Raw genomic sequence first — 23313 nt, 5'->3', positions numbered from 1 at the left:
ACGATTTCTGTGTGACTCATACAGGGTATTAGTGTGATGGGGTTTGGTAAGTCTGCAGGTTGCTGCTGTGCTTCTTTGTCTCAGGAGGTGGTAGAGACAGATAATACCAACAGATTTAAAAAGGGATTGGACAAATTCGTAAATATGAAGGAACGTCCTCCTATTACACCAGGGGAGGTTTAGATTGGATATCAGGAAAAATTCCTTCACCGAAAGGATGGTCAGGCATTGGAATAGGATGCCCAGGAAAGTGGTGGAATCGGTGTCTCTGGAAGCGTTCAAGAAGCGTCTAGATGTGGCACTCAAGAGACATGGTTTAGCAGGGAACATGGCAATGCTGGGTTAATGGTTGGACTTAATGATCTTTGATGTCTTTTCCAACCTTAATGATTGTGTGATTCTATGTCCAAAATGGGTGCTAAATGGAATAGGCAGGAACAGATCTCTTAATATTTGTATTCCTGTGACTGTGGATTTTGGGAAGAGGAATGGGCCACAGAGAGTGGTTGGGCTTGTATGTTCTCCCTAAATAACATCACTTAGTTTGTCCATCAGTGTGATAACAGGTGAAGTGTTGTGTTGTTTTGACTCGATATGGTATCATTCAATTTTTTAACTTCAGCCAATCAGTTTGTCTTAGAGATCCTAAAAATTTGTCTCAAAGCAGCTTTGGATGTATGTATAGCAAACACATGCCCCAAAAAATCTGGGACTTGGTCATTCTTTGGGGGAGCATGTTCTCTTGTATAGGAAGAGACATATATTAAGGGGCATCCCATGTTAATAATTGTTTTTAGAGTTAATATTATCAACATGGAACTGTTTGATGGAAAGCATGAAGCCTTATCATGGAAAGTAGGATTTCAGGTTATGGGCTCCCCATTGGTATATTTATTCATGTGGTTGTTCAGTATTTTTCTTGTTTATAGCAGGGTATTTCTTGGGTTTGTCTTTGGTATACTTTAAATTCGTGACTGAATATATGCTTTTTGTTTAAATCCAATATTTGGATATCTTTGAGGGATTTTGATCATGCTCTCTTGGAATTCACTTGATTTGGTGTACCTAGGAAGGGTGAGACCAAATTTAAATAAGGACGTATTTTATGTGTTTATGTGATCTATTTTGCTTTGTGTTATGTGGTTCTGAATCCAGGTGAGAATAACTGTCTTTGCTTTAGGAACAGGATAGTTTTGCTGTATGAAGCATGGTAGACATGAGATTGCAGTTGCTCCTTTAGTGAAATTCCATAGTTTTCTTACCTGGCTGAGTGTGTGAGATTTATAGTTATTCCCTTGCCACAAAAACTTTCCCCAGTACCAATGGTGATATGAGGATTTAAGTGGTCTCCCTGCCACATCTGAACCTGCTGCTCCATAAGCTGGATATTCTTGGCACAACTGGGTTTGTGTTGTGTTTTTTCTTTAAAAAACACACATAGAAAACCATAACCAGAGCCATTTAGGTGTTTATTTTAAACTAAATTACATAGTTGGAAACTACCTTAGGAAATAATTAATATATGCAGTTACTTCAATAGATCTTAGGGAACAAAGAAATCCTTAGGGAAAATGGGTGACAGAAGGATACAGTGGTCTCCAGACCCAAATCAGCTGCTGCTGGAAGAGCAGGGACTAGTATTCATTTTGGCTCTACCCTGGGGGGGTGTAAGGGTCCTTGCCCAAACACAACCAGGCAAGCAGCTTCTCCAGCTTTCCCATCCATTGTTATCTCAAATCCTTTGAAGCTTCTTTATCAAAGTTGTCTTACCCTTTCTGCATAGTTCTGTAAGAGCCTTTTATCATTTTCTGGGCCAGGTAAATGTTAGAGAAACAGTGCTGCTGTTGTTATTGAAATAATAGCTGCTCGCATTTTCCCCAACCTGTCAGAACACGCACTTAGCTCTTTTTCATAGATCATGGCACATAAAATTCCTGTAATGCACTGCTAATGGAGATTTCAAAGCAAATTATGTTATGATTAAAGCCAATGCACAAATGAGATTGTTCTTCTGAGAAATTCAGACCAATTGCCTGCGCTTCTAGTCGTAATAGCACATAATCAGGATATTAAGTCTGAATGCCAGGCTTGCCATTACCAGAAGAGTTCAGTGGTGTCTTTACCTCCTGTTGCATTTCTTGCTGGAGGAAGAAATAAAGTTTTCATAATGTACCCAGTGTTTTTGTGGTTACTAACAAATTTCCTCATGATCCCATTCTCATGAAACCAGTATGCTTTAATGGAGAATGTTAATGGCTTCTGACACTCTTACCTGAACTTCATGTCTTATTTAATTCAGATATGTTTTGTTTGCTTGGGCCTTCCCGCAGGGGTTTAAATGCAAATGGCAGACCTGAGTAGTTAATGGTAGGTATCAGTTTTTACTTACCACTTGATTTCTGAGTTATTTGATGTCAGCCTCCTTTCTACTGGAGATGGGCTTGGCTTTGACAGGAAGAGAGCCCAGGGTCCTGATATGTTGTGTGAACCACTGAGGTGGGACAGGCACTGCTGACAGGAGACAGGTGGGTTTAGTTTGTTAAGTAGTTCAGGAGAATATTCTCAAAGTAAGTAATGACAGTACCTTGGGAGTAGATAATCCATGTTTTGTTTCCACTATAGAAAAAGAAAGTCTTTTGAAATGGTTTTTAAAGATGGTTTATTTTGCCCTAGCCTACCTGTTTGACTGAAAATTTAAAAAAATTTATGTGAATGTGTTACTATGAGGACTCTTCAAACAAAGTGAGTGAAGACTAGATGCTATGGGATAGAAAAAGTACTGGTAAATGTAAAAGAGGTTTTAGATATCACTGTCTAGTCACAGATAACAACATGGAAGGCAGCTCTTTGGTTTTGGTTTTGGTGCATTTTGTGCTTTTTGGTTTGGTTTTGGTTTGTGTTTTGTTTTGGTTTTTTTTTTTTTTTTTTTTAGAAAAGAATGGTTTGGGCATGAAAAGTGAGGTGAAAAGTCAGTGATGCTGGTACCGCCACAATTCATTTTAATGTTGTCAGAGACCAGTAGTTGTAATGATTCTGCTTTGAAGTAACACCATTCTTTTAAAACTTCCTAATGAAAGAAAAATATTTATGCATTATTCTATTCATAATATTTATGGTTATTCTAGTTTTAGTGACAAACTTTTTATTGAAGAGGACAGCAAAATGTTCCTTACAAACTAAAAGTAACATTTAACGTACATTGTCCGGTAACCTAAAGATGCAAAGGAACAATGAATGTGCCTTGGAACATCTGTCATGCTGCAGAAAACAGAAACTTGAACTTTTTTGGATCTTGTGGCCTTCCTTTTGGTATTTGTTACATTGTTCTAGGCAAGAGAATTGTATTTCAGGTTGAGTGAGTCTGCTCCTGCACCCTTCCGGGAATAGCATACTGTATTTACTGGCTACTCTTGACAGTGTTCCTTCAAGATGTTGCAAATGTTGTTAATTGGTTTTGACAAAATTTATAGCTGTATCGTGTTTCTGGCTAGAATTTTTCTTTGGAAAGGGCGAGGGAGGGAGGAGTACCATGTAACAACATGCCTTTAAAATCTTAATGGTGGTATAATTGAATATTACTTCTTATTTTCCCCATACCTGCTGATTTAGAATAATCTGTTGGTTTTCCAGAAATGAGCATCTCAGTGCAAAATGTAAGTTTGGTTTTCCATACTAAATTCTACTTTGGTGACTGAGTCCCCAGAGGTCAATTAAGTGTCCATGAAAGCCTTCCTGGAATATTGTGTTTCATATTGAAAGCTGTGTGGTTAAGCACTTTGCTTTGATACATATTCCTCTTTGATATACTGAACTTTGTTAGGGTTGAGACATGCTTCTGATGAGCAGTATTGCACCAGATAAATATGGTGTTGTTTAGGGATTGGCTGTGTTTAGGAAGGGGTTTTTTTGCAATTGCAAAATTTCCATTCAGAAATACTAAATTAATAAAATACTTCAGGGTCTAAATAGCATTTAGAAAGAATGTTCAAACACTTATGCTGAGATTTGAATGCACAAAATACATTTTAGGTATTGGAGGTGTTATACATTAAAAACCACTTTTTACTGAATTTTATTGAAGAATGTCATTTCTTGATAAGTAGAGGCCAAGTATGTGGATTTTTTTTTTTAATTTCATCTGTTTCCTAAAGATTATAATGGATTAGTTTCTGATCTGAGGAAGGTAGGTTCCTTCTCCTGCATCAGCTCTGCGGTCTTGTCCTGTCTTCAACATCCCCTGTACTTCTAGTTGGCTTCTGCCACCCTTAATTGTACATAAATTTCTTTCTTTGCAATTGCCCATCAGGTTTTAGTGGAATAGCTTTGATAATAGGCTGTTTAGGTTTCCCATCAGGCCTCATTATCTTTAGTCATGTGTTATCACTGGCTTTCTTTTTACGTTCTGCTTCCTTGAGCCTGCTTTTTTCTCTCCCCTCCCTACCTCCCTTTCCCACGTATGTTGTGCAGCTGGTAGGCTTCTGCCAGCTCTGAGGGCTTGTCAGTAAAGAGTGAGTCAGATGGCTCAGATCTCTGCTTCCTGTCCCCCGCGAGGCTGAATGCAGAGCCTCTCTGGCAGTCCTGGAGCTGGGAATGGACAAAGGAATTCCTGGCTAGTGGATATAAGGAATAAGCCATTTTGTTTTTACAGACTATGAGGAAACAACTTCTGTAATTGTTATGTGCATCTAATTAGAGTCCAAATCAGTGAGACAAATCAGTGTTGGTGAGGAGTGGTAGTAGTACTGTTACTTGGGAATATCAATATTTGACATAAGGACCTTGGGAAGGAATTTGGTGCATGCAGGTGCTGGGAACCTTATGTCTAGAATTACTCTATTATGTAGTGTCAAGTTAATTATTTTATACTACTAGGGTAGCATGTAGAAACTACATGAAAGACTTGCAGTGATTTTTTTGCTCAGGAAAGCATATGGGCTGTTGTGGGTTTTCTTTTCTTTCCTTCCAAGAAACTTTATGTGAATCAGTGTCTTCATGGTCTGCTTTTCTAGTAAGAGAAGTTTTCCTTAGTGTTGGGGTGGCTTTTGGTTATACAGCTTTACAGTTTAATCTGTTATACAACCTGAAATAAAATGCATATACTATAAGAAGAACATATGCACTCTGGAAGAATACTCAAATCTTCTAAAGCAAGCTGGTAGAACTATGCTGACATCTTTCCCCCCTTTTTTAAATTTTCTTAAAAATCAGAATAAATAGGAACTTTCTTGCTTTAATAGAATCTTCACACATTCTCATGCAAATATGTTTTTTGAGATGTGCTGATTTAATCCGTTTGACAGTGGGAGAGATTCTGAGGTCTGATCCTCTCCATCTTTAATGAGGGAGAGAAAGGACTTGGAGAACTGCATTTTTCCAATACTATTATTCTAGTATGCAATCCAGTCATGAAAAGATTTAAAAGATCTTATGAAATGAAAACAGTTGTGAAGATCTCCAAGATTGTCATGAAAGAGAATTTCTGTCATTGGTGTTTGTTTCATCCCTCTTTTCAAGGGCTCCCTGTTGATTTTGGTAAAAGAAAGAGGTGGGCGAAGTAGGCTAATACAACCAGAGCACATAGGGAAAATTCTGACAGAGCTGGAGGTGCAATAATGAAAGTCTTGTAATTTGTCAGGTGATGTTACAAGTGCTACATAAAAATAGATGTGATTTAAGTTCTTGACATTTTCTTTTTTTCTGCATGTAGTTAGGGCTGGCTGTACTTGTGTGTATGAGAGGGAGTGCGATGGTCCTGGCAGTGATGAGGTGGGCGCTGCCAGCACGTGCTGCCCAGCTGCTGGGTGAATCCATCTCACTCTCTGAAAGGTTTGGTGGCTACTTTGGCCATAGTCTTATGCAGCCTAGACAATTACATCACATTAACCTTGAAGAACATGCAGTCCATTTGCATTAAAAGAGCCATTTTGAGGGTAAACTGTGCTATCCTGTGTTTCCTACTGAAGAAATGCTCACCACAGATGGCAAAAGTGTCCTAACTCTGTTGTTCCCATCGTTCCCCCTGGTACAATACAAGGATGTCCTCGTCCTTCCTCCCAGTGACGTTTCCTCAGCTCAACATGTCAGCTCTTGCCTTCAGCTGGAGGGTGGCTTAGAGTGATGTGGGGGAGCGTGAAGTAAGGAAAGCAGCACGTAAAGCTGCTGCGTCCTTTAGCCTGCTTCTGAACCCCCTGTGTATGGTAACAGGAACTCGGTGTCACGCTCGTTCATCAACTAATCTCCAACTCTTTATCGTTTTCTTTCCTCTTTTATTCCATGTTTGTGTTTTTCCTAATTTTGGCATTCTTCATCTGTATTTCCTTTTCCGTAAGATGGGGGAAGGAAGCTAAGTTAACACTGCGTGTTCGTCACTGATGTTGGCCTTTCTCCCCCACCTCCAACACGTGCTCTCTGTCTCTATTTGCCAATCGTGGTATAAATTAACAAAATGTAACTCCAGAGAGTACCTCAGATGTAGAATGGAGAGTCAAATGTTACATGAGAACTGATGAACGACCCATTTATGTGTTCCACAGCAGCCTTTTCCTGTGGGTTATTTTCAGCATTTGCTCAGGAAATGTGTTTGTGAAGCTTTGTGGTGTGGTGATATTCCAACTGCATTCTAATGTAATAGTAGACGTAAAAAAGAGTTTTGGGTGGCACAAAATAAGTGTTGAAAGTAAGCAATCAAAATATTAACTTTGGTTTTTATATAGTAATATGCCACATTTACCCAACATTTATGTTTGATCCAGTTAAAGACAGTCAACAAATGTTAAAGACAAGTTAACAAATAGATGTACAAAAATGTGCAGCTACATTGTTTCAGTGCACTAGACAGAATCTGGGTTAAGCAATGCTGATTTTATATTAGATGATAGAATCCAGTAAGTTTTGTTTAGAAATATTAAGTTTATACAAGTTTTAATTTTCCTTTAAAATATCTTCATGCTTATGAAAAACTGCTCTGCTCAAGCAGAAGTGGGCTAAAGAAGTCTTGCATGTGAATAAATAAAAGGAGTTTTTACCAAACCTGCCATTTTGATAGCTGCTACCTGAGCCTTGTGGCTTAGGGATTTCAACTGCACGGAGTTCTTCTCCTAATCAGTGCAAAAAGTTAGAGGAAAAAAGAGCACAAGTCAATCTTAGCAACTCAGTTATTCTCTACATCTAGTCTGTGTTGATCTGAACCAAACTATTTCATCTTCTGTTTTCTGACATACTACTTAGGAAGCTGCATCAGCTCCTCTCCATGCAGATAGTTGTGTGCATTAACTCTGATGTTAGTGAACAGACTTATTTATGCATTGGAATGTCATGGTAACCCTGGCAAAGCAAAGTCAATTTTGTTTGAATTGGATGTTCATAGGAAGCTTTCTTCTTACTTAGTATAAGTTTTCTCTTTCCTATTTGAAATGTTTGGTTTGAGATTTTTATCCCATTTTATTTATAGTTTTCCAGAAATCTATTTAATATGTGCTGGAGTTGTGTTGTGGTTTTTCTTTTTTGTGTGACTGGAAAGTAAAGTGTTCTTTTTCTTCTGATTCTGCTGTCCTTCCCCATTAGGGACTGTTTTGTGAACTGAGAGAAGTTAGAACAGCAGGTCTTGACTGTAAATGGGTGCCATATTTTGCTGGTCTTGTTTTATATTGGTTTTGCTAGGAGTTCTTTCCAAAAGTGTTGGTCTGTGATCATTGCAGCTCTCCCTATGAAACAAGAATTAATGATAAGGGAAGGCAAAATGGTGTAAATTCTGCTATACATTTCTGTAAGAGGATAATCTGAGAGCTGTTTGCGGCTTTTTTTAGACCATGCTTTCTAAAATTGTGCTGTGAAGTATGCTTATGAATAAATTCTCTTTACCTATTCTGTGAGACAGTTTTAGATGGTGACAGGAAGAACCAATGCAGGGACTGCTTCCTTTGTATAAGCTTCCAGGCAAGGGTTAAATCTCTGGTTTCCCCCTAGTGTTTCACTTTCCAGTACCAATGTTCAAGACTGTCCCCTTGTATCCTCTTGGATTATATTCTGCTACATTGACATCACCTCCTTTTGGCACCTCTGTTGGGATAGGTAAAATAAGGTCTAGGCTGCAGTTCATTCTCATTTACTGCTTAATGGTCCAGTATACCTGAAGGAGAAATGAAAAGCAGGGGGACATGAAGAGGACAATGAGGGAGATATTTTTTTAGCTCCAATGGTAGACAGTCATTGCTGTTCAGAGAATCTGAAGTTCAAATGATAGGTGAATATATGATGGGTTACACTGCAGGGGCATCTGGAGTGATACAAAGTTCATCTTTATGCTTTCTAGACTGGTTTGTGAAAGGAAATGTGCTGATGTTGGCTTCTTCAGGATGATCATGGAGCTGAGGTATTGCAGCAAAATGTAACTCATGCAAAAAGTACAATAATTGATGCCTTTATTAATCTTGCTGATCACTAATCTTGTTATGTATTTTCTTAAAACTTCCATAGGAGCTCACTAGTGATCCCGGGTGTTATTCATTGTTATTTGCAATCCGAGTGTCTGTCTGCTCGTCATAATGGCAGCTGTGCCATGCTGTTTGGGAACTGAGCTGTCCCACTGTGGGCACCAGTTTTCCTGGAGACGTTTAAACTGAGACTCTTTCTCTGTCTTTTTTTTTTTTCTTTTTTTTTTTTTTAATGTGGCTTTGCTATGATGAGTGTGGAAACATCTGAAGCATGCATGTGTGTTTATGTTGAACTTTCCAAGGATCTAAGGAATTGTCAACAAACAGTCTCATTGAAGATGGCTCCTGTGATCATGGGAGGCTGCCTGTGGTGAGAGACATCCTCGGGTGCCTCTGAAGCTGGTGTTTGCAAATCACAGCTATATAAGGAGATAATTTGAGAACTGTTTGCACCTTTTTTAAACTGTACTTTTCCAAATTGTGCCACTAAAGTATGTGTATGACTGTATTGATCATAGTGTGCCCAAAGTAGGGTGACTGACAGAATGGATTACTTAATAAATTTTTTACCTTTTTTTTAAAGTGTGAAGCACGTATAACAAATACCTTGATTTTTGGCATAGAATGTGAGTCAGATTTTTTTTTTTTCTTCTTCTGAGGAAAGAAATCAGTGCTGTCTTGGCCTGAGGATAACAAATGCTAAACTTAATGCTGCTGGCGGCAAATGCTGGGATAACTTGGTTCCAGCAAGTCAGGTGTTGCAGTTTGCAACATGCTCAGCCAAGTATAGAAGGAGCTGCCAGTGGCATGATCTAACAGGCTAAATGTGGTGGCAACTCTCAGCAGTGTTTGTGATATCCTCCTTGCCCAGAAATCCCAGGTGTGAGCAGTGAGCACCAGAGGTAAAGACTGGGACAAAGAGAGTAGTTCTTGGTATTTCTCCCTGCAGGAGCAAACTCCTGGCATTCCCACCTGTCCTCTCTCAACAGCTAGTCCCTTGCCTGGGAGGCAGCAGACAGCTTTCAAAGTGCAAGCAGCTCTGAACCAAAATCCATTTCAAATAGGTCGTCTTGAGCTTTTCTTTTGGTAATGTATCACTGTCATGAAGCATCCTGGCTCCTATAAAAAAGTAGATGCTAATGCATGCATACAGTACATATGATATTGTTTAAAATAATTTTGTTTCAATTCTTGAAGTCTTAAAATTGCAATTTGAATAAAAAAGAGCCTGGAGTGCACAAAATATTTTCAATTTGAGTTGCTCAGCTGGATGCTGGTTGTTTCTGTTTTCTAACTGTGATGCTTGACGACTGTTTATGTTGGTAATTGAATTCTTTAAGTTCCCTAACCAGTCTGGAAACAATATAGCACAACAGTTATAGGTGATGCAAATAATCATGGATTCATTGGTCTAGTTTGTTTACCTCTTGTTTTGTGGTGCTTTTTATTTTAAAGACTGTTATAGAGGTCTGTTTCATTCCTTGCCATGTCTCCTATGGAAGGATCGCTTGCAGACAGAACTAATGAATCTCACAGGTGTGATCTGTTCAGGCAGTCTTAAAATATGAATAAAAGGAAGATCAAAATCAATTGTCATATTCCTTACCATCAGACCAATAAAAATTCCTGGTTTGTTGCCTTTTTTCTTATTAGTCATAATAATATGAAGAACTAACTGATTGAACAACTCAGTATGAGAACTTACTGATTGAACAACTCATTGAGTTGTTACTGCAGAAGAACTAATGGCATAATGTTAATGCTATTGTGTAAAATCATATTTGAGAGGGTACCTTACTATCTTGCTCTCTTGCTGTGAAAAAGCACCATTTTTGGCAGAGAGGTTGAAGCCCAAGCAGCTTGGCTGCAACAAGGCAACCAGTGTCCAGTGCTGGCAGCCAAGTCAGCACTGTGAGAGCCACAGCAGTACCCTCCAGCCTTTCTCACACTGTCCACAGCATCTAGAGAAGAGGGATGTGATCTCAGCTTCAGCTTTTTTCATCTGTGCGTCGGTCATTAAACCAGAGAGGTGACTGATGCTGTAGGAATAACTCAGATAAGTAAACCCCCTGGTCTAGGCTGCATTTCATCCTCATTTGCTACTTAAAGGTCCCATATGCCTGAAGGAGAAATGAAAAGCAGGGGGACATGAAGAGGACAATGAGGGAGGGAATTTTTTAGCTCTAATGATAGACAGTCACTGCTGTTCAGAGAATCTGAAGTTCAAATGATAGGTGAATATATGATGGGTTACACTGCAGGGGCATCTGGAGTGATATGAAGTTCATCTTTATGCTTTCTAGACTGGTTTGTGAAAGGAAATGTGCTAATGTTGGCTTCTTCAGGATAGTTGTGGAGCTGAGGTATTGCAGCAAATGTAACTCGTGCAAAAAGTACAATAATTGATGCCTTTATTAATCTTGCTGATCACTAATCTTGTTATATATTTTCTTAAAACTTCCATAGGAGCTCACTAGTGATCTTGATTGGTATTCCTTATTATCTTTGTGCTTTGCCAAGTATGCTTGTTTTCTAGAACTGATTTTCTTTTTTCCAAAAACCTGCAGTAATTAAATATTAGAGACATTGGACTGTCTTTAAAAAGAATTATTGAATAAAACTAACATAAAGTTCACTAAGCAAAATTAAGCAATTATTAACTAAGCAATAATTTCACTTTTGCTTTGGGTTTCCAGGAGCATCTCCTATTGTCTTGAGCACCCAAATCAGGAAATTGCTTCAAAAATTGTTTTGGGATATTAACTTGAGTTTTATCTTTGCAGCCCTTTTTTGAAAGAGAGATTTTGAATTTAGATACGACCAAACAGAAAAGATGCCATAGAAAATTTTTTTTCCTAAAGTCTTTTATCCTTGGATTTTCCCAGAAGTGTACAACTAGGATTCATTGAGGGAATTAGTCAGTGGGGCATGCTGCCTTACCTACAGCTGTTAAAAGTACAAGGTTCTATAAAAATGTAATAGTGTTATCAGCTACTGCCTCCCCAGAGAGTCAGAGTGCTTTTAGGTCTTGAAAAAACAGCAACTGAATATGCCTTAATTAGTGAAGTTGATTACAGGGACTGGTGATATTAAAAACTGGAAATGGATATACACGAATATTCATTGTTGCCTCTCTGGGGGAAAGTGAGGTGCAAGCAACTGTGGAAAGATTGTGAAATGCTCTAATAATACAAAAAGGATTTGAGATGAAATGTTATAATAAGCCAGGCCTTTTGGCACTCTGATCTGGTGTGTATTTTTGACTTCAGTAGGAACTCTAGTTTCTGTAATTTTGCCTATATGTTGAAGGTTTTCTTTAACAATAAACAAACAAACAAACTCCCACAAAATCCCCACAATGAAGTATTGGAGGAAGGGACAGAAGGATAAAGCAGAGTATAATGGATACTCCTTTTAAAGCAACAAAAGGATCAGAAATGAAGAGTTTAGCAATGTGTTATGTGCAAGGTTCTGTTCATTCAACATTCCTACATATTTTTATTACTTACTGAAAGTAGAGAAAAGATCTAGAAATAATGATCACAAGGAAATGTGTGTAAAGCAGCAACGTGGATGAATCTATTTTAACTAATACTTTGGAGCTATGGAAACTTGCTTTTTAGTAGTTCTGGTGATGCTAACAATTGAAGTAATTCCAATATACTATAAAATACTTACTGTTGGGGCATTCCATGGCAGAGAATCTTTCTGAATCATCTCAGTAAAGCTTAAAATACTATTTGCCTTCTAAAGGAATTACAAACTGAGACTGAAATGTTAATTGTGACTTCAGGCTATGGTGCCCTATGCAGGGTCTAAATCAACAGTGTCTGAAAGTGAAGCCTCAGGTGTACTTGAAGCTTCTATAATACAAATAAGCTAGTGTGAACTAGTCTTAGTTGTCTTTTGAAGACAATAAGTAGTTTTTATGCTGATTAGGATTTATTTTTCTGGCTGTAATAGCTTGATGACATTTCTTAAGTTTTGACAGTTTATCTTGCTGAATGCCTTACTAGGACCAGCATGTTTTATTTCATTAATATTTTACTATTGCAATGGGAAAATACAGGACAATATATATGCATCATCCCATAAACTGCTCATTCTGAGGCAAACTAATGATTCCCTCATTTTACATGTCAAATAAAAAAGCCCCACATCTATATTTAGATAACTTGCTCACGAGATATGGCAAGATATTCTTACTCAGTGCACAGCACGGTGAGTTGGCAGGGATGGTGTTTCACATGACTGATAATGCAGAAGTTTCTCTTGGTATTGCTGTGGACAAAGAATTGTGATGAAGAGGGAACAAGATAGAGATAGGTCACAGTATCCCCAAAAGTCCTATCAGAAGAGCCACTTAAGCGTTACTGCATGGTTGTGGTATTTTAGAAAAGAGGAATTCATATATGTTAGAAAATATTCTGTTTATTTAAAGATTTACTACTATTTCCAGAGACGTTTAAAGGCTGCAAGGCATTTCACTATATCCAGAGATAAGTTTAAGAGAACTGTACATCCACTTACGTTAAAGATGACATCAGAGGTAAAAGTACAGAAAAGAGTAATCAGTAAATATAAAACTGCTTTCTGTTTCACCAGAAAAGCCATAACATTTACAAGGAAAGGTTAAGGCAAAAGGTATGAGGAGAATCATGTGTTCTCCAGCACGTGGCTGATAAGTGCAAGTCAACACAGTGACTTTGTCACCATTTTCTCTGAAGAAGAAACACAACTGCAGATACCATCAGAAGGGCATCTCCCCATGGCTACAGTATTGCATCCTGTCCCTGAACTGGCACCTTGTTTAATTCTGGAAAATGGCTGGGTGCGAACTGATTTATTAATCATCTAATCATCCAAGGTGATTTTTTTCTTTAAAAACCAAAGAAAGAAGGAAAAAAATTTTAAAAATAACCACCAAAAAAAGCCTCAACAAAATATATCAGGTGGAAGAACCAGAGAGCTGTAAGCTGAGCACATACAGGATAAAGAGTTATGGGGGTTACTAAAGATGCTTTAGTAGAGCAGATACCATATGCAAGATTTTGTAGATGGTTCTCTCAGCTCTCGTAGTTTCCTTTACGTGAATAGTAGGTGCATCCACACCACAAAAACCAGGAAAGGAGCTTACTACTTAAATGTTGTGATTCATAGGAAGAAAAGAAATGTATACAGTGACTGGCTCTCATTTGTGGACACTTACTAAACATCCTAAATCACCACTAGTTAATTATTAACATTTTTAAGTAGTTTTTTTAGTGAAACTTTCTATTAGATAAGCTGATTAATCTTACATTTAGAAAATGCTTCACACAACACAGGCCATCTAATTTGTTCTTCATCCTTCACTGGTGATGGGATTATGTTTGCACAAGTAGAATACAGCCTCAGTTAGAAGTATTCTTGTTTCTGACTTCCAAAAGGGTGGGATTTTTAAAACTTTAAGTTCTGGCACAGCTGCCCTGAAAAGTTTAAATGGGAAATGACAGGAAGGTCTGGGAGTGGGCATCCAGTAGAATATGCTTGGGCAAAAGAGCAGTGATGTCACAGGCATTTCCTTGATGAGAAGGAATCTTAGTTAAAGGAAATTGGAGTGGCAATTAAATCTTAGGGATAGGGAAAGGGGCAATAAAATGTCTGTTAACAAAATTAAAATTTAATGAATATGGGACTAGAAAGTGAATTTCAGTGTGGTCAGGGATAAAGTGCTTAATACATTTTGCAGTGGGGAAAAAAATACCCCTAATCAGAGGTAGATTCAGTGGCAGATGTGGATGGTAAAACTGAGTAATTTAGAAAGGAAGGAGTAGCAGTATTATTTCTGTTGCAGGTTTTGACTAAAGCTGGGGGATATATCTGCCTGATGTCATGCTACAGATGTAATAAAGATGTTTGTCCTCTATAAAATAAAATATGAGATAGCATCTGCTGAAATAAACATTCTCAGGCCAACTTGACTGTGAATTATATAGATTAGACAAGGAGTTTTCTGAATTGCTGAAGTTAATGAGTAACTGCAGAAGTCTTAGTTTCCTGCTAGCTCCAGTAAAAAGCTGCTTTTTTGGCTTCGTGGAACTCCTGGAGACTCTTTGGGAACTGTCCCTGGCATAGGCCATGCACTGTTGTCATCAGCACTCATCTCTCTGGTGGCTGCTCTTTTCCTGCATGAAGCTGTTCATTTCCTAACTGAAAGAAATGGGTGTCTCTCTGCACCCTCGGTGCTGCAGTCTTGGCTCTGGACCTCATTTGAACTCAGTGATGACTTTACAGTAATCGCCTTCCTTCCCCTGCTCCATTTGGTTCTGGGAGACAGTAACTGCTTGGGAGTTTCCTGAGTCCTTCCTGTGTTGTCGTAATAGAACAAAGCTATTTTAATTTTCTCTCTGTCTTCATGGCTGACCAAGGTCTGTCCACAGGCCAGCTAATCTTGTCTTCTCTAAATATATTTCTATTTGTGATCGGCATTTGTGTGTTGATTTTTTTGGTCATTGGTGATGTTTGTTTGTTTGTTTAACTCTATCTTAAGCATTGTCTAATCAACACCTTGCTGTGGCAGAATCCCCTCCCTTGAACTGCTGGCCACACTGCTTTTGATGCAGCCTAGTGTATGATTTGGCTTTCTGGGCTTCAAGTGCACATTGCTAGGTCATGTGGGACTTCTTGTCCACCAACACCCCCAAATTCTTCTCCTCAGAACTCTTCTCAATCCATTCTTCACTCAGCCTGTATTTGTCATCCCCGATGCAGTTGTTTAGCACATGCATTGAGGAACAGACCTGTGTATATTCACAAATCTAGAATTACAGACAGAAAGCTCCAGTCCAAGTACCGTATCTGAAACAAGACCTGCTCCTATCAGATAGAGGATAGCAAAATGGCTGTGATCTTTCTTTAGCCTTCTGGCACACAATACAAATGTTGCACTGTACCTCCAGTAAGGGAATAGATTTATCAGACTTTTTTTGTTAGGCAAACTCTGATGGACAAGAATAATATAAATACTCCAAAGGTACCGTGGCTTTTGCACACTGTCAATGAGCATTGAATCAATTCTAGCATAGACAAATCATTGCTGAGTTTTGAGTTCACTGTGGAAAAACCTACTGTCATTTTCAGACTGCCCACTACTGTTCTCAATATTTTTGATAACAAGTATACCATTTATTGTGGTGTAAAACCAAAAGTTCTTTACATAAATAGAGTATTATATGTTTGTTGACTATACGTATTTTAATTTTAGGTCCTTAGAAGACCACCATGATCATCCTAATGTGGTAGTGGGAGATATTCAATCAGATGAAGAAGATATCATGAACAGTTCTGATGAAGATGATGACACAAATTCTGATTCCAGCAAAGGGGAGACTGATCCTCAAGAAGATAAACAGGTATCTTTTTATTTTTATCTTCTGAAGCTATTCCTCACTCTTGTACTATTTCATAAGTTGTAACTTGTTGAGATATTTTCAAATACAAGGCATTAAATCAACATAACTTTATGTATTTTTTGTCATTGTTATTGTTTAGTGGTTGTTTTTTTCCTAGAAGTTTAATTTAATATGTGCATATTAGCCTGACATTAAGAGGTCAAGTTTAAAAATATCTACTACAAAGTGTGTTTTGCCTGGCATAATTGTTCTCACTCCTTCACTGAATCATGGAGCTGTAGACCTACCTACCATGCCCCTCTAATGGAACTACATGCACAGATGTACATTTAGAGATCTTCAGTTTTGAGACTTATAAATAGCTTTTAACAAGGTTGTCTATAACTCACAGATCCTACAGTGCACAGTGTCTCTTGTGCACTGAAAATTTAAAATCACCTCTGTGGCCCTTGAAGGAGTGTAAGCCACAATTGACTGTTGGGGTTGAGATCTGACCTTCTACTAGCTTCTGTGACTGCCAGGTTGGACTGATTTCCCTTATTTTAATCTTATTACTTCTTCAAGTGAGGAGCAAGAAGACAGTGCTAACTACTCCAAACGTGATGAAGTTTTGAGGGTCCTATCCCTCTCCTTGGGGATACTCACATTCTTATTTCTCAGTCCTGGATGCCTTGAAACCAGCCTGCCCATAGACCAGTGCCTCTCCTCAGCATCAGTCTTGACAGCTGTTTCCTTTGATATATTTGCTTCCTCTCCTTAAAAATAATTAAACAAAACAAACAAAAAAACCCCCACAAAACCAAAGCCCCAACAAAACAAAACAAACAAAAAACCCCAATGAAACTTGTTAGTGTTGGAAGAGAGAGGCTTGATGTGTCAGACCTGGATGTTGTTTAACCAAATGAGAGGAATAAATTGGGAAAGGGAAAGAATCGCGGGAAAAACTTGTTCCTGTGAAACTAAACAAGACTGTACCTGTATAAAAGCTAACTTACCTTGCGTGCTTTTAGAGGTGCCCTGAACCTTTCACAATGGAGTTTTACAGGAAAGTGTCCCCATGAGGAGCGTTCTCGGGCAGGTTTTACGGAGTAATTCAGCGCTTGCTGTGAGGCATCTGCTGTGGGCTGGCTCCAGCTGCTTTCAGCACGTGCGGGCCGGCAGCTGGGGATTAACAACCAACTTCCTCAGGGAGAGCAGCTGCAGAGGAGAATGAAGTGGTCTGCACCGGTCATCAGCTGGGCTTGTTTTTATTTTTCCTTACCACAAGCATCTGACTATTTTGATGCTCTATATCTGTTAGGGGATTTAAAAGGCTTCTTTCCAATCTGTGCCTAAGAGCCCTGTTTGTACCCTTTTGGTTCTCCCGTTAGAGACTCTCAGAGCCAGAGTATCTTTGGCTGAGCAAATGCAAGGTGGTCTTTTCAGTGCCAGCTGGTATGTGAAAAGTATTTCAAATGGGGTTGAAAACAGACTGTGATATTTCATTTTGTAATTGTTTAGCGGTAGCATCTTGTTCTCAAAATACTAATTTTCATCTCATTTGCAACTGTCACATCTACAGTGATGGCAGATACCTTGCTCTGCATAATTGACTTACTTGTGAATTCAGTCATGTAGGGTGCCTGTCAACTGTGCTTTCCACAGAGGCCTGAGGATAGGTGTTACAATCTCACTTGAATGCAATTAACCCTCACTGGATAGATCTAAGTTTAATTTCAGAGGTCAAATCCCAGCTCTGTGTGCAGATGTCTACATTGCATATAAAATAAATAATGTATTTGTACATATGTGATGCAACACCAAATTATTTAATGTTGAAATTAATTTTAGTAATAAGGCACGATGTCATTTGAATTCAAATTAAAAAGTTTAATTAATTTTTTTTTATTTTGAATACAACAATATCATTAAAACCAACCTATGAGTATCATCTGTTCCATGGTTTCATTTCCAGCACTTGACATTTATTTACAGGTTTGGAGAAGAACTAAATATCTAGACAAATCTTGAGATATTAGTGCTTATGAACCAAAGTTTCATGGATATAATGTCACCAATATCTTATTTTCTAGACAAACTGTTCAGTGCCTTTATTATACTACGATACTCAATACAGCCTCCCCAGGATTTCCATCTCACTTGGGATGTGTATCCCAGGATGCTTTAGTGCTCCTCATCCATGCTCTTTCTTTGCAGTCCATTAAAATGAAAGCCTGAATGTGTAATAGATATGGTGACAGCTGGCAGCAGAGAAGCATATGGCAAACCTTGAGAGCTGTTTTGGAGAAAGGTGTTTTATCTGAGGGAAATTGTATGTGGGAGCTACACTGTGTAGTGAACACTTCTGCATCCTGATGCCTGCCCCCATTTGCTTTGTTAAACCTGGTCACTCTATCCGATGTTGAACAGTAGCATTGATTTTTTGAGAGCCAAATGTGCACATAAAACCAACATCATCTCTACAGTGTTTCAGGTAGGTGGCAAGGCTCATGCTTCTGCATCTTTGCAGCACAGTTCCTATGTATGCCAGCAGCTCCTTTAATAGTCAGAAGCTGACTTTTCAGTGTGTTTTCCTCTCCTTTCATCTTGTTTTTCAGTAAAGAAAGTGCATGTGTCTTTTAAGATGTTCCTGAAACACCTTTGAGTTCACCACAAATATTACTGTTGCTGTATTAATCAGGAAAAAAAAATCAAATAATGTAGAAATATTATCTGTACTATAGTACTTTTGCTAAATAATAACTGTTATTTGCTAGGGCTTCATCCATTATGGGCTTCAGTGCTTCCTCTAATAATCAAATGAAAAGGCTGATAGTGTTGTAAAAGCTAATCTTAGCTAATATCATTGTTTCCAGCTACAAGCTAAATTGATTTTCTCACAAATCCTGAAAAGACAGAAGATTTTAAAGCCAAGAACTTTCAAAGCAGTGTAAAATGTTTTTCTTAGAAATAACTTGAATAAGTGCATTGGATTTGAGGAACTACTAGTTGGAAATGATCTTTATGACCATTTTAGTAGATGTATGGTATAACATATAATTTTATTTGCAGAATAAGGCAGCCGGAAAGAAAACAAAGGTTTACCATATTGCCAAGGAGATCATGAGCTCAGAGAAAGTGTAAGTATCAATGCTAAACCTAACAGCTACTCAATTTATTTTAATTAGGCAATTAAAATGTAACTATTTGCTTTTTTCTTGCTTTTCTGATAGGTTTGTGGATGTGCTAAAACTCTTACACATTGTAAGTACTCAAAAAACAAGTAGTTTCCTCTTATATTTGTTTAATCTATTAAAGTTTTATGTTTAGGTTTTATTGTAGTGACTGTGCATTTTTTCTGCTTTGTCTACATATTCAAAATATAAAAATTAATCTAGTTAAGTTGAACTTTAAAGTCTCACATTTTATATAATGCATGAATATTTTGGTGGTTCCTTCTGCAACTCCTTAATAAATGTATGCAGTCTTCCAGTTGAGTATGGGTTTTGCTTGAAGACTGAAAATGGAATATATATCCATTTATGTTAATCAAGATTGTATTTTTAAGCCAGCTTGTATTGGCTTATAAATATGTACGTAGTAACAAAAATAAAGTTTCTTGTTAGAATAACTCTTTAAGTGGTGGGGGAGGCAGGAACAATTTACCTTTAGAAATGGTACATTAAAATGCACATTCTTTAAGTAATCCAGCTAATATCTAATAGCTGTAATGGTGCATCCATCACCATGGCAGCCTTTTTTTCTTTTGGGCTGCAGTTCCTTGACAGATGTTTGCTTCTGATAACAGCTGGGATTGTAGTACCTGCAATGTGTTGTCTACAGCAAGGGTTAAGTATTTCAGCCATGTTTATGCAGATCAGTTGTCTGTAAACATGCATGCTGTGTTGAAGGTGATCAATGAAGAATTTTTCTTTCTCTAGCTCAGTTTTATATGTTTTCTGTCAACTTCTTAATGGTATGTGTTTGTACCATTTTGTCACTCTATTAAGTGCAAGCATAGTGATGTTTTTTCTGGAGCAACAGAAGTGGTTATATTGCAACCAGATGCGTTGCTCTGTCTCAGTCTCTTGAGAAGCATGTTCTATGAAACTGGGAACAGAGGTTCTTATAGATGGTTGTATACAGTCTGGTAATAGAGAGATCTTTTCAGGAAACAAAAAACTTACCACACCATTTGCTGATTGCTCTTTTGGTTTCCTCCTAGTAATTGATTTTCTGATTCTGTTCAAGCTTGGTTTTTAAAAGCTGGATCAAGCAGTTGCGGCCAATATATAATTTATATTCAACATGTTTCTGGTACAGAACTCAAGCTCAAATACTGGTTAAAGGAAGAGAGTTGTCCTGGAAAAGTTTTAAGCTGTATAATTTTAAATTATCATATTTTTCAGACATGTAACTTATTTGTTAAAGGTGTCTGTTTATAAGTGTATTAGTTTTTCAGGTAATGTGCAGTACTGGAAGAAAAGGCTGAGGAGGAGAATACAGGCAAGCAGGGGAAGAATGTGAGAAAGGGCAAATAGTAGGGAGCTTAGTGAATTTCTAAGATAAAGTTGTCCTCACACTGTAGAAGTGCAGTGGTGTAGGATGTGTTTTGCTTTTCCTTTAATGGATAACTTGCAACTCTTCATGACAGTGTGCTAGTTCCTAGCTGCCAAATAAAAGCTATTAGAATGTTTTTATTGGCTAGCAATAACAATCAACATGTATTCAGCCTGGTCTAACAGAGGGGATGCTAGGCTAGAAGTTGAGGAAATACTTTGTCCTCAACTTGTTGGTTGGACTGGAGCGGGAACCTTGATGAGTGTCCTTGTTATACTGGTTTTTAGGTTCTGTGTGAATGGTTCTTAATTAAATAAAAATTACCATTGCTGAGAAAGGTTGCAGAAACATGTTTTTTTATTTCCACAGAGTGGTATGCCTGGGGATTTGTGTATGTTTGTCACAGATGTTATTAAATCTGTTATTAAATCTGTTAAATTTAATAATATATGTCTTATGGATGATATTTTAATGTTGATAAAACTATCCTGTAGATTTCATGTCTGCTGAACCACTTTGGCTTACTAGATTCAGTGTCAGAATTACAAACTGCCAGTCAAGCAATCTCTGACAAATTTCTAGAATTAGAACTTAGTTTGCCCCCAAGCTGGGTTGTTTTACCCATAGTAAAGATTTAGCTGGTCAGGGGATGTTCTGTTACACCTTCTGACCCATCTATTAGTCATTTAGCAACTTAATTCCATTCACAGTGATATGAAATTAATACTGTTCTCCTCAGTCTGTTTTACCAAAACCAGTTAAATGCAGCTCATGGCATTTAATAGAGCCAAGGAATAGGACTGTTGATGTAAGAAAAAGGTTTTTAATTTGCTACGACTTAGAGCCTTAGAGGTGGAGCCTAAAGCAGTTGAGAAGGGGAGAATGTGATTGCAAACTTCTTACAAGTACCATTGGGGGTTTTTTAGCATTTTTTCTTTTATATTGACAAAGTCAAGTTAGGTGGAGCAACTCTTCAAGATACCAGGGTGCCGGCATATGCAGACACTGTCGCACACCATAAGTTCATCTGACTGCTTTTGTTGAAGACATACTAGAAAAGTCTCGAGAAAATTAAAAAACACTTGAAGACACTTCTATAAATAGTAAATAAGCTGGTTATAACAGAGATAAGGGACTCATCTGGCTTTCCACACTCTGTCAAACAGACTCCGTGAATGGGATTGCTTGAGGGTGTAATCAAACATTAGATGTAATGCTCTTTCAGGGGACAAGATTCCAGTGAAATGCTTTTGGAAACTCCTGAAAACAAAGGGGGTTAAATTAAATGAACTCTTCTGTGTGCATCTTTGTGAGATGGTTCATGCATGGTCCCCTGGGGGTAAAAAAGGGTTGAGAAGATAGAAGTGCTGTTCCTTCCCTAAGGGCACTTGCAGAAAAAAGAAACAGTGAACTGGCTGTAAAGCAAAATTGACATAGGAGTTGCTCTCTGCCCAAAAAACACCTGGTGTTCCTGGAAAAGGAGTAAGGCAGTGTTTAGCCCTTTGTGCTTTTTTGTTGTGGCATTCTCTGGAAATTGTTAGCTTTGCACAAATGAGAGGACCTCCTCAGCAGCACCCTGGTGCCCTAAGGGTAAGCTGCCTGGCTTATTTGTTGTCTTTTTTTTTGGTCTGAATTTTGTTCTTTTGCCAAAACCTGCCACTCCTGTTGTTATTCCAACATTTTCAATTTTGTTTCCTCCCTGCTGTGATGGTATAAGCAGCAAGGCTTCTGGTCCAGCAGAAGACTTGCTTTTTTGGGATGACTCCTTCACTTCAAGGCTTAGTGTATATTTTTTTGCTGTATGAAAAGAAAAACTTAGGCCTGTGGGCTTTTGCATGAGCCTTTAAATCTGTGCTTCTGACTTAGACCTCTGTTCTGTCCATATTAGAACTCTCAGACCAAGTAAGTAGGAGCTGTCAGGAGGCACCTCTTATCGTTTCTGCAGCCACAAGATCAGCCTCTTCTGGGAAAAGGCAGATAAGAGGTTGAACATCTTTTTTTTTTCTATTGTGTGTCCTTCCAGATACACTTAGAAGAGTGAAAAATTCTGATTTAATGTTTCCATTTTTCAGAAGACAATTGCAAAATTCTCTCTATAAAAACTATGTACATCTGTAATCTATCTATATATGTATAAACTTGTATTTTTGTATATTATAGCCAAATATTGTGAAAAATAATTCGTAGTAAATTTGGAAAAAGAATGTGATGAAAATATAGATTAAAAAAATTAATAGCTATGGGCTTTGGAGCAAAGGAAGTTCTGACCTCTGGTCCTGGCTTACAACTGACCTACTGTTTAGCTGTGAAAAATTCTCTCAACCTCCAACTTCTTTTTCTCCATCTGTAGAATTCCAATACTTGACCAGTCTGAGGTGAATATGTCGACAAATTTTTAGTCTCTGAAGTGCTTTAGAATTGCTGATTAGGGTATTTGACAATGAGTTGCAACTTCTTATCAAGAAGACTAATGAAATAGTTTAGGTTTAGAAGGAAACATTGTTCTACTACCCAGCCTATTCCCTGAAATAACATTCTGGGAAAATACCACGGTCAAATCATTGATTGTTGTAAAAAATTAACTATCTTATGTTGTTAAAGACTTATAAATTATTTTACTACCTGAGAAAAAAAATGCGTGAAACTACTTGGCACCTTTCCAGAAGTAATCTCATATGTTTGAAAAATGTCTCAATCCACACTTAGTCATAGTCTTCATTAACTATAGTTGCTGTAGTTTAACTTAGCTAATAGTCTGACTCTTGCTAGGAGTGCCTATTTATGTTTTAAATACTGTATTTGGGAAATCTGTAGCTGTATTCCTAAGCAGTCATGTTTACAGTTTGTCATATCTAGCAGCCTGGCTGTTCCCCAGAGCGTGAAACATCTTCCCCTTCCCTCCTCCTTCCCCATAGGATGTCTGTGTGTGTGTGTTCCTTGAAAAGCAT

At 37.9% G+C, this 23313-nt stretch overlaps 1 protein-coding gene across 2 annotated transcripts in view; it reads left to right on the top strand.

The window, feature by feature from the left end:
• The window catches only part of FGD6 (FYVE, RhoGEF and PH domain containing 6), a 75199-nt gene that overhangs the window by 15467 nt on the left and 36419 nt on the right, over positions 1–23313 (top strand). For both annotated transcript variants that reach the window (XR_007904012.1, XM_051784030.1), the window contains exons 3-5: positions 15679–15826; positions 18878–18945; positions 19039–19069. Coding sequence is in view for 1 of the 2 variants with exons in the window: in XM_051784030.1 (XP_051639990.1) it covers positions 15679–15826; positions 18878–18945; positions 19039–19069 (247 nt within the window). In the remaining variant the exon portion in view is untranslated. The remainder of the gene's footprint in view (positions 1–15678; positions 15827–18877; positions 18946–19038; positions 19070–23313) is intronic.

The sequence above is a fragment of the Manacus candei genome, unplaced genomic scaffold, assembly GCF_025592945.1.
Source record: "Manacus candei isolate 608988 ecotype Guabito, Panama unplaced genomic scaffold, ASM2559294v1 h1tg000018l, whole genome shotgun sequence".
Taxonomy (NCBI): domain Eukaryota; kingdom Metazoa; phylum Chordata; class Aves; order Passeriformes; family Pipridae; genus Manacus; species Manacus candei.
The sequence above is the reverse complement of the archived record's forward strand: the minus strand, read 5'-3'. Positions and strand labels throughout refer to the sequence as shown.